This window comes from Drosophila nasuta, chromosome 3, assembly GCF_023558535.2.
Source record: "Drosophila nasuta strain 15112-1781.00 chromosome 3, ASM2355853v1, whole genome shotgun sequence".
Classification (NCBI taxonomy): Eukaryota; Metazoa; Arthropoda; class Insecta; order Diptera; family Drosophilidae; genus Drosophila; species Drosophila nasuta.
The window spans coordinates 47,345,465-47,356,103 of record NC_083457.1 but is presented as its reverse complement, the minus strand read 5'-3'; the positions used below and the strand labels follow the sequence as shown (position 1 = coordinate 47,356,103).

Sequence of the window (10,639 nt, the reverse complement as noted above, 5' to 3'; positions counted from 1 at the left end):
TGTACGAATGTTTATTGTATTATTGGGGCGCTCACACAATTTACCGATAATTTTCCCATTGTTCTCCATCGACTTAATATAAAGCCCCGTTCTAGCATCAATTGAGTGAGTATATCGTGTGCATTTGATCGGCGTTGGTCTTGTTATTGAAATAAAAAGTGTAATTTTAATAACGTCATAATCAGAAAAGATATATTATATAAGGAAAAGTGATTCAAAAATGAAGATTATATCATTTGAAGTGATTGTGTTATCGATGACAATTATCTGTATTGTCACGCCCACTTTGGGCGTGCTCGTTACACGATTGGAAGGTAGCAGTATTAAATGGAAATCAGGTTACAACCGCATCTTTATTTATTAACTAACATAAGTTAGTCATTAACTGGATTAAGTGATAAATAAACATATTTTTTTTGTAAGCGAATAAATATATACATAAGTTGCGAAAACCGTGCTTCGGATTGGCAACTACACAACTACAATACTGTTTTGCAGTTGTCAAATACTAAATGTTTTTGGAGCTACAAAATGGAAACACTAAATGGACATACATATATTAATGGATAACTAATATTTATCTAGGATAAGTCTAAATCATTAAATACTTTAATAACGCATAATACTAATATATTTTGTGCAGAGATTTTCTCGTTTAGTATTTCTATTTGGTTAATGCATGTACATATGTACATACATATGTATATATACAAGATCCGAAGTAATAGGTGGGATAATAGTTCATTCGCCTGAATGTCTGATCATCAAAAGCACTTGAAATCATTTACATAATCGTATCATCATTTAAAATAACATCTAATTGTGAAAGAAACTCGACTTTTCCTAGTTTTTTATTTAATTTAAATGCATATGTATGAGCAAAAAAGCTTTATTCCTATTATCATATCAAGTTAGACGATTTATATTATACAGATTCCGAAAGTCGACAGCACTGCTTTACGCCCGAGCCCTATCGAGGGACTTGTGTGGCACTCAGCGATTGCCCCCAGGTGACAGAAGTCTAATTTATTTGGCGAGTACTCTTTTTAGGTGTGCTGTAGCTCCCAAATATGTAGATCCAGCCCCAAATCCAACTATAACAAACCCAATACTAGCACCGACTTCAACAACAACAAGGACATACAAAAATACTGTCGCCAAAATTAATAGTTCTAGCTATTGTAGTCTCTAAGATCTATGGTATCTAGTATGTGGGTATTTATAAGAACAACACTATTTTTCTTCTTACATAGTGACAAAATGTTTGAATATTCTTCTGCTGGACTGTGGGGTTTATAAGCAAAATCCGAATTAGATAAAACATAGGAAAAGACTCTAGGATGTTGGCATTTATCTTTACAATATTTTGTAAAGTAAAGGGGAAGTTGTAGAAGAAATATATTTGACTGGGCAATCTGGTGTATTTTGAATGTATGTTATTACTATATGAATACACCAAATATAGTATATATAATAATAATATATTTTTAATAATAGTAATAATACCGCACTGTTTTGATTTAATTCAAAATGGGTAACGGGTATCTCACAGTCGAGCACACTACACTTTAAATTTCTTACTTATTTTTTAATATTGTGTGGATGAGTCTCACCATTACCTATTACTTTTTTAAGGTAAATACTTATTTCCATAAGTAGTTTTTCTTTAATTTTCATCGCTCGTTTGTATTCTTCAGGTACCCAAGGTGGAGAGCGGTGCATAACGCCTAAATTCTTAGAAGGGACTTGTGTGCGGCTCTCCGATTGCTCCCAGGAGAAAATTATAGTTGAAGGGTCCGAAGAAATGCGCGAATTGCACATCAGTTGTGGTACTCGCAAAGTCAACAGGCAACCAATTGTAAGGTATTAATCTATAACAAATATCATTGATTTGGTAAATATTTCGAGTTCCCTTCTTTAGGTGTGTTGTACGAGACCATCAACAAGTACAACAACAACCACAACCATAACTCCAATACCAGAAACGACTTTGACAACCACAACACCGGAACCAACGTCAACCACATCAATCTCATCGCTTGTGGATCTTCGATCAAACAGTTGTCTATTGGTACCGGGAGTGTATGGCGAATGCATCGGTTGGTTTATTGTTAGATTTTAGCCATGAAAACCAAACATCTTTTCATTTTATACCCGCTACCCATAGGGTAGAAGGGTATTATAACTTTGTGCCGACAGGAAATGTATGTAACAGGTAGAAGGAGGCATCTCCGACCCTATAAAGTATATATATTTTTGATCAGCGTCAACAGCCGAGACGATCTAGCCATGTCCGTCTGTCCGTGTGTGTGTCTGTGTGTCTGTCCGTCCGTCCGTATGAACACCTAGATCTCAGAGACTATAAGAGATAGAGCTATAATTTTTTTCGACAGCATTTGTTATGTTTGCACGCAGATCAAGTTTGTTTTAAATTTTTGCCACGCCCACTTCCGCCCACGCAAATCAAAAAAATCGAATAACAAGCGTAATTTTAAAGCTAGAGCTACGAATTTTGGTATATACAATAATTGCTGTAGTTGCTATGATTTTTGGCTGCGATCAAATAAAAATTGTGGTAGTTATTAAAGAAATACTTTTGTATGGGCAAAAACGCCTACTTACTAGGAGTCTTAGTTACTTTGGCCGACAATCTGGTATATTGTGCCGTCTATGGTATATTTTGAATGGTGTACTATATCGATATACCAAATATACCATTTGGTATTTTTAGTAGTTTTTATTAGTATTTTTGGTATATTTTGAAAATGATTCCGCAATATTTTGCCTTTATTAAAAATGGGTAGCGGGTATCTCACAGTCGAGCACACTCGACTGTAACTTTCGTACTTGTTTTTATTTTGCAGACATCAAGAGATGTCCGTCCATATTGAATCAGCTAAGGGAGAAGGGAAACGATCCTGTACTAGTCAAATTTATAAAAGCTTCGAATTTACTTTGTGACAACGTCGGCCAAAATGTGTGTTGTCCCACAGAGCCAGGTCCACGTCGCTTGCCCACTGAAAATGAGGGTTGTGGTGAACCAAACTTGGTCAGTTATAGGAGAATCGTGGGCGGCGATGAGGCAATGAAAGGTGCTTATCCATGGATCGCACTGCTAGGATATGGTGAAAGTTCCCTTTCGATCTTCAAATGTGGCGGAACTTTGATTACAGCCAGACATGTTGTGACAGCAGCTCATTGCATAAAGGATAATCTGTAAGTTAAACTAGTCTTAAGTTGTTCAGTATCTGCATAATATACGAGTGTTCAAGAAGTTCATTAGGTATTACAAAACTAGTAAGAAAGTTAAAGGTTCAACAGTTCGAAAGTGGTATTAACGTTAAAAAATATACAAAAATACAAAAGTTGGTGCGACAATATACTATTACATTAGTATAGTATATACTATACTATATGTAAAAAACACCAACCACGAATCTCTTCCAATCTGCCATACCAATAAATACTAAAATATACCACATAGTAAATTAGGTTTAAAACTCTTTTATAAAGCTTGTGATTTTTGATGAGTAATTTTATTTATTTTATTTTAGGTCGTTTGTGCGCCTCGGAGAGCACGATCTTTCTACCGACACTGACACTACGCACATGGACATCAACATAGTCAAGGTATTCCTCACTCCTCCACTTTATTTACTTTCCTTCTAATTAAGGGTTTGTCCTCTTAACAGAAGGTGTCCCATTCCAATTACAATAAGACAGACGGTCACAGCGATATAGCGATGCTCTACTTGGAACGGAACGTGGAGTTTACAAATATAATGAAGCCCATTTGTTTGCCCAACTCTCCCAGCTTGCGTGCCAAGTCTTATGTGGATACAAACCCCATTGTCATTGGCTGGGGTAATACTCAAGAGTCTGGAAGAAGTGCAAAGATATTGCGTCAGCTAACGATACCCATCCTGGAGAATTCAGTGTGCCAAAACAGTTATAAAGCATTGAATCTAAGCTTTAGCTTGAATCAATTCGATAAAGCCGTACTCTGTGCTGGAATTTTAGCAGGCGGCCAAGACGCTTGCCAAGGGGACTCAGGTGGTCCGCTAATGACCTCCGAGCAATTAGATAATGGTGAAATCAGATTCTATCTGATTGGAGTTGTTGCCTATGGCTATGGTTGTGCCAGGCCAAATATACCTGGAGTCTATACGAGCACACAATACTTCATGGACTGGATAAACGATAAGGTACGAGAGATGCCGTGAACTAGGACTGAAAGTTCGTTTGTGTAATCTATATGCAGTAGCTTAAGTTTGAATTTATGTAAATAATAAATTTACTGAAGCGCATTTCTAGTATTTACAAAAACTGTGTTCCTCTTTGCCTTGGCTCCAATCTGCCAATATCTTAAATGAGCTGCAGATAACCGTTTGGGAAAATGTCGTTTGCCGAGAAAGTTATTGAATCGTAATTTTACTGAGGATCAGTTTGATAGCGCCAATTTCCTCCGGTGTGTAACTAGCATATTATTACGTCAGTTCAATGTCTGTAATATAATTTAAAACCTTTTGGTTATTATCGCTGAACTGAACGTGATGTAATCCCTAACTCAAAGGTCTCAAAGTTTCTTGAAAAGTTTTGAAAATAGACAGCCTTAACTACAAAGAAGTAAGCAAGCTACCTGCCACCCATTTTGAATAAAAGCAAAATATTGTGATATAAATTTTAAAAAATAACATATTAATATACCACAAAAATACAAAAATTATTCCAACGGATAGCTATGTGATGATGACGTTCAACCTGGCTAGCATTTAATATACATATATTTACTTGTTATGCTAAAAATATTTTACTAAAATCGTGAGCTTAAAGTATTTATAAAACTATTTTTCTAGTGTATTTTTCATAAAACCGGAACGGTTTATTACAATACACTCTCTCATATAAAAGTACAAGATGTCGTAAAAGATTGAGAGAGCAATTTACTACGAGTATGTTAACTCTCTTGAGTAAACTTCGTTAACTCGACAGTGTAACAGTATATAAGTAACTTCTACAGAAATTATAAAACCTGTCAAATAATATAATATAGGAATGTAAGATTGTCATTTTCGGAGTAATCACACTCGCTGGGGAATATTTTAATTTCACTCAGAATTAATCAATTGACTGAAAATTACTATTACAATTACATTTGTGCTGGTTGAGATTTTATCTTGATCGATCTGACATTTTAATCAAATACTTAGAACCACTTTATCCCCATCAAATGTTAAACACACGCATTAGTTGCGTTAACTTAAGTTGTCGGCAAATTTATTATCATTTTGATTGTGCTTAAATTAAATTAAATGATTTATATCCTAGATAATTTGGCTTTAAGTCAACTAATAACCTGCAACTTAATCCAAATATTTTGGGTATTAACTTTGGTACGCTTTAGTTTGAAAATATTAGTCACAGTCCAATTTCTGTAACGGCTTTTTTGAAAAGTGAAAAATGGTAACAATTTCTACATGATGATCATTAAAATTGTTTGCTGAATAAATAAAATGTGACTTATTATTTACTGTGAAATAAAATATTATATATACATATGTATACGATTTATTGTAGTTACACTCAAAGTTCTCTCAATGGCGCTCTCACACAATTTACCGATAATTTTCCCATTGGGAACTACTCGTTTCAACGTAGTTCTCCATCGACTTAATATAAAGCCCCGTTCTAGCATCAATCGAGTGAGTATATCGTGCGCATTTGATCGGCGTCGGTCTTGTTATTGAAATTAAAAGTGCAATTTTAATAACGTCATAATCAGAATAGATTCAGAGATTGCAGTTCTATTAGTGCTTATAACAGTGAGAGAAATTCAAAAATGAAGATTATATCATTTGAAGTGATTGTATTATCAATGACAATTATCTGTATTACCACGCCCACTTTGGGGCAGTTCGTTGGACGATTTGAAGGTACCAGTATTAAACGGAAATCAGCTTCCAACTCATCTTTATTTAGTCATCAACCGGATTATAAATTATTATACCCGCTACCCGACCCTATAAAGTATATATATTCTTGAACAGCATTAATACTCGAGACGATCTATCCATGTCCGTCTGTTCTTCTGTCTGTCTGTCCGTCTGTTCGTATGAACACCTAGATCGCAGAGACTATAAGAGATAGAGCTATAATTTTTTTTTACGACAGCATTTTTTATGTTTGCACGCAGATGAAGTTCATTTCAAATTTTTGGTACGCCGACTTCCGTCCCCGCAAATCAACAAAAATGTAACAAAAAGCGTAATTTTAAAGCTAGAGTCGCTAGGCGTCTTATATGCTTTGGATGACAATCTGACATATTTTGCAGTCTATAGTATATCTTGAATATACAGTACTACAGGAGTACTTTTAGTATTTTTAAAAGTATTTTTGTGGCGTATTATTGTGGTATATTTTGAATATATTACTGCAATGTTTTGTTTTTATTCAAAATGGGTAGCGGGTATCTCACAGTCGAGCACACTCGACTGTAGTTTTCTTACTTTTTTTTTTTTTTTCGTTTCGTCATAGATAAGTGAACATATAAGTATTTGCAGTGCTGCTTGTAAGCCAATAAATATATAAAATGCTACCGGTTTATAGACATGTTAGAAAGCGAATATAATCATTTATATATTCTTATTATCATTTTTAATTATAAGTAGCATGTCATTGCATGTCATTGTAAATAGAAGAAACTTGTTTCTTCTTTTATTTAAATACATATGTAAGTTCAAAAAATCTTTGTTCCTATTATCATCTCAAGGGGATTTACTATATATTACACAGATTCCCAAAGTCGACAGCAGTGCTTGACGCCCGAACACTATCTAGGGACTTGTGTGGCGCTCATCGATTGCCCTCAGGTGACAGAAGTCTACAATTTTAGAGACGATCGCGTAGGCACACAATATGTGCTCGCCTTGCATCGCAGTTGTGGAACGCGGAGTGTCAACGGGGAACCAATTGTAACGGATTGTAATCTATCACATATGTATATAATTTACTGATTCGCGTACTCTTCTTTAGGTCTGTTGTACGAGATCCACGTCGAAGTCCCAGATAGATCCAACCCCAAATCCAGATATAACAAACGTAATACTATCACTGACTTCAACAACACCAAGGACACACACAAGTACTGCCGCCAAAATTAATAGTTCTAGCTATTATAGTCTCTAAGATCTATATAGGCTAGGCTGTGAACCCTGAAGAAGATTTTTCCTTCTGTATAGTGACACAATGTTATAATACACTTCTGCAAAAATAATCTAGGTAATAGGAAAGTTAAGCAAATTCCGATTCAGATAAATAAATAGGAAAAGACTCCAGGATGTAGGCATGTATCTTGTAAATATCTTGAGATACAATAAAAATTAGTCAGGGTTATTAAATATTTTGAGCTATTTGATATAAGTAATATCAATATCAATATATTATCAGAATTAAAAAAGTATTTCTTGAAGATTGGTTTCGTTCTCCAGATAGTATTTGATGCCTAATATTCTTTTTGTATTATCATATTCGTCTGTCCTTCCGGTTTAAAACCAGCTGGGATCTTTCTATTGTTACTTTTTAAATGTTAATACATATTTTCATAAATATTTTTTCTTTTCTTATCATCGCCAATTCATGTTCTCATGATTCCCGAGGAGGTCAGCAGTGTTTCACGCCCGAACACCATCTTGGGACTTGTGTGGCGCTCAGCCATTGCCACCAGTTGACAGAAGTCTACAATTTTAGATACGATCGCGTAGGTACACAATATGTGCTCGCCTTGCACCGCAGTTGTGGAACGCGGAGTGTCAACGGAGTACCAATTGTAAGGGATTAATCTATAAGAAATATCATTGATTTGGCTAATATATTGTGTTCTCTTGTTTAGGTATGTTGTCCAAGACCAAGCACAACAACAACGACAACAATACTTCCAATACCAGAAGGGACCTCAACAACAACAACAACCACAACACCACAACCAACCTCAACAACCAGAAAACCAGAACATACCTCAACCACATCAATCTCACCGCCTATAGATCTTCGGTTAAACAGTTGTCTATTGTCACCCGGAGTGTATGGCGAATGCATCGGTTGGTTAATTGTTATATTTTAGCCATGAATACCAAACATCTTTTGATTTTTATTTTGCAGACATCAAGAGATGTCCCTCCATATTTAATCAGCTAAAGGCTAAGGGAAACGATCCTGAACTAGTCAAATTTATAAAAGCTTCGAATTTACTTTGCGACAACGTCGGCCAAAATGTCTGTTGTCCCACAGAGCCAGGTCCGCGTCGCTTGCCCACTGAAAATGAGGGTTGTGGTGAACCAAACTTGGTCAGTTTTAGGAAAATCGTAGGCGGCGATGAGGCAATGAAAGGTGCTTATCCATGGATCGCACTGCTAGGATATGGTGATAGTTCCCTTTCGATCTTCAAATGTGGCGGAAGTTTGATTACGGCCAGACATGGATGACACAGGATGGACACAGGATGATCTGTAAGTCAAAGTAGTCTTAAATTGTTCAGTATCAGCATAATATACGAGTGTTTAAGAAGTTCATTAGGTATTACAAAACTAGTAAGAAAGTTAAAGGTTCAACAGTTCGAAAGTGGTATTAACGTTAAAAAATATACAAAAATACAAAAGTTGGTGCGACAATATACTATTACATTAGTATAGTATATACTATACTATATGTAAAAAACACCAACCACGAATCTCTTCCAATCTGCCATACCAATAAATACTAAAATATACCACATAGTAAATTAGGTTTCAAACTCTTTTAAAAGCTTGTGATTTTTGATGAGTAATTTTATTTATTTTATTTAAGGTCGTTTGTGCGCCTCGGAGAGCACGATCTTTCTACCGACACTGACACTTCGCACATGGACATCAACATAGTCAAGGTATTCCTCACTCCTCCACTTTATTTACTTTCCTTCTAATTAAGGGTTTGTCCTCTTAACAGAAGGTGTCCCATTCCAATTACAATAAGACAGACGGTCACAGCGATATAGCGATGCTCTACTTGGAACGGAACGTGGAGTTTACAAATATAATGAAGCCCATTTGTTTGCCCAACTCTCCCAGCTTGCGTGCCAAGTCTTATGTGGATACAAACCCCATTGTCATTGGCTGGGGTAATACTCAAGAGTCTGGAAGAAGTGCAAAGATATTGCGTCAGCTAACGATACCCGTCCTGGAAAATTCAAAGTGCCAAAACAGTTATAAAGCATTGAATTTAAGCTTTAGCTTGAATCAATTCGATAAAGCCATTCTATGTGCTGGCACTTTAGCTGGTGGCGAAGACTCTTGCCAAGGGGACTCAGGTGGTCCGCTAATGACCTCCGAGCAATTAGATAATGGTGAAATAAGATTCTATCTGATTGGAATTGTTGCCTATGGTTATGGTTGTGCCAGGCCAAATATACCCGGAGTCTATACGAGCACACAATACTTCATGGACTGGATAAACGATAAGGTGCGGGAGATGCCGTGAGCTAGGACTGAAAGTTCGTTTGTGTAATCTATATGTAGTAGCTTACGTTCGAATTGATGTAAATAATAATTATACTGAAGCGCATTTCTAGTATTTACAAAAACTGTGTTCCTCTTTGTCTTGGCTCCACTCTGCCAATATCTTAAATGAGCTGCAGATACCCGTTTGGGAAAATGTCGTTTGCGAAGAAAGTTATGCCAAACTGTATCGTTGTTTTTGAGGATCAGTTTGATAGCGCCAATTTCCCCCGGAGTGTAACTAGCATTTTATTACGTCAGTTCAATGTCTGTAATATAATTTAAAACCATTTTGGCCTGTTGTTTATTATCGCTGAACTGAACGTGATGTAATCCCTAACTCAAAGGCCTTAAAGTTTCTTGAAAAGTTTTGAAAATAGACAGCCTTAGCTACAGACAAGTATGGTAAGAAAGCTACCCGCCACCCATTTTGAATAAAAAGCAAAATATTGCGGTATTAATTTTAAAATATATCAAATTAATATACCACAAAAATATAAAAAATATTCCAACGAATAGCTATGTAAGCTATGTGATGATGACGTTCAACCTGGCTAGCATTTAATATATATTAACTTGTTATGCTGAAAATTTTTTTACTAAAATCGTGAGTATTAAAGTATTCATAAAACTATTTTTCTAGTGTATTTTTCATAAAACCGGAACGGGTGATAAAGTGGTTTGATGACAATACACTCACTCATATAAAAGTACAAGTTGTCGTAAAAGATTGAGAGAACAATTTACTACGAGTATGTTAACTCTCTTGAGTAAAGTTCGTAAACTTGACAGTGTAACAGTATGTAAGTAATTTCTACAGAAATTATAAAACCTGTCAAATAATATAATATAGGAATATAGAGAATGTAAGATTGCCATTTTCGAAGTAATCACACTCGCTGGGGAATATTTTAATTTCACTCAGAATTAATCAATTGACTGAAAATTACTATTACAATTACATTTGTGCTGATTGAGGATTTCTAATCTATCTATTAATCGTTCTAATCTTGATAGATCTGATATTTTAATCAAATAATTTGAACCAATTTATCCCCATGAAATGTTAAACCCATTTATTATCATTTTGATTGTGCTTAAATTAAATTATA

General features: G+C 35.4%; 3 protein-coding genes across 4 annotated transcripts; all 3 read left to right on the top strand.

Annotated features, from left to right (window-relative positions):
- The first annotated feature begins 260 nt into the window (after positions 1-260).
- On the top strand, positions 261-4,301 carry LOC132790565 (venom protease-like). The gene is made up of 6 exons (XM_060799134.1): positions 261-338; positions 1,698-1,858; positions 1,922-2,099; positions 2,865-3,216; positions 3,555-3,630; positions 3,693-4,301. Exons 2-6 carry the CDS (start codon positions 1,805-1,807, stop codon positions 4,221-4,223), a joined length of 1,191 nt encoding a protein of 396 aa, XP_060655117.1. The 5' UTR covers positions 261-338; positions 1,698-1,804; the 3' UTR covers positions 4,224-4,301.
- A 1,424-nt stretch (positions 4,302-5,725) lies between these two features.
- On the top strand, positions 5,726-7,376 carry LOC132790117 (uncharacterized). Its single transcript, XM_060798554.1, has 3 exons — positions 5,726-5,933; positions 6,793-6,971; positions 7,033-7,376. The coding sequence occupies exons 1-3, from the start codon at positions 5,840-5,842 to the stop codon at positions 7,183-7,185; spliced, it is 426 nt and encodes a 141-aa protein (XP_060654537.1). The 5' UTR covers positions 5,726-5,839; the 3' UTR covers positions 7,186-7,376.
- A 122-nt stretch (positions 7,377-7,498) lies between these two features.
- LOC132790116 (venom protease-like) lies at positions 7,499-9,587 on the top strand. Of its 2 annotated transcripts, XR_009632772.1 has the most exons (5): positions 7,499-7,825; positions 7,889-8,096; positions 8,158-8,504; positions 8,842-8,917; positions 8,980-8,994. XR_009632772.1 is itself a non-coding variant. In XM_060798553.1 (3 exons), exons 1-3 carry the CDS (start codon positions 8,473-8,475, stop codon positions 9,508-9,510), a joined length of 639 nt encoding a protein of 212 aa, XP_060654536.1. In that variant the 5' UTR covers positions 8,376-8,472; the 3' UTR covers positions 9,511-9,587. The 2 variants fall into 2 exon arrangements, 1 of the variants encoding a protein (XP_060654536.1); XM_060798553.1 differs by lacking the exons at positions 7,499-7,825; positions 7,889-8,096 and having other exon boundaries at positions 8,376-8,504; positions 8,980-9,587.
- The last annotated feature ends 1,052 nt before the right edge of the window (positions 9,588-10,639 follow it).

What these genes read in the sequence shown, in the direction of transcription:
- LOC132790565 (XM_060799134.1), top strand. Translation starts at nt 1,805, where the DNA reads ATGCGCGAATTGCACATCAGTTGTGGTACTCGCAAAGTCAACAGGCAA. An exon ending in AAGTCAACAGGCAACCAATT is followed by an intron (nt 1,859 to 1,921) that starts GTAAGGTATTAA and finishes TCCCTTCTTTAG; the next exon opens with GTGTGTTGTACGAGACCATC. An exon ending in AGTGTATGGCGAATGCATCG is followed by an intron (nt 2,100 to 2,864) that starts GTTGGTTTATTG and finishes TTTATTTTGCAG; the next exon opens with ACATCAAGAGATGTCCGTCC.
- LOC132790117 (XM_060798554.1), top strand. Translation starts at nt 5,840, where the DNA reads ATGAAGATTATATCATTTGAAGTGATTGTATTATCAATGACAATTATC. An exon ending in GTTCGTTGGACGATTTGAAG is followed by an intron (nt 5,934 to 6,792) that starts GTACCAGTATTA and finishes TATATTACACAG; the next exon opens with ATTCCCAAAGTCGACAGCAG. An exon ending in GTGTCAACGGGGAACCAATT is followed by an intron (nt 6,972 to 7,032) that starts GTAACGGATTGT and finishes ACTCTTCTTTAG; the next exon opens with GTCTGTTGTACGAGATCCAC.
- LOC132790116 (XM_060798553.1), top strand. Translation starts at nt 8,473, where the DNA reads ATGGATGACACAGGATGGACACAGGATGATCT. An exon ending in GGATGGACACAGGATGATCT is followed by an intron (nt 8,505 to 8,841) that starts GTAAGTCAAAGT and finishes ATTTTATTTAAG; the next exon opens with GTCGTTTGTGCGCCTCGGAG. An exon ending in TGGACATCAACATAGTCAAG is followed by an intron (nt 8,918 to 8,979) that starts GTATTCCTCACT and finishes TCCTCTTAACAG; the next exon opens with AAGGTGTCCCATTCCAATTA.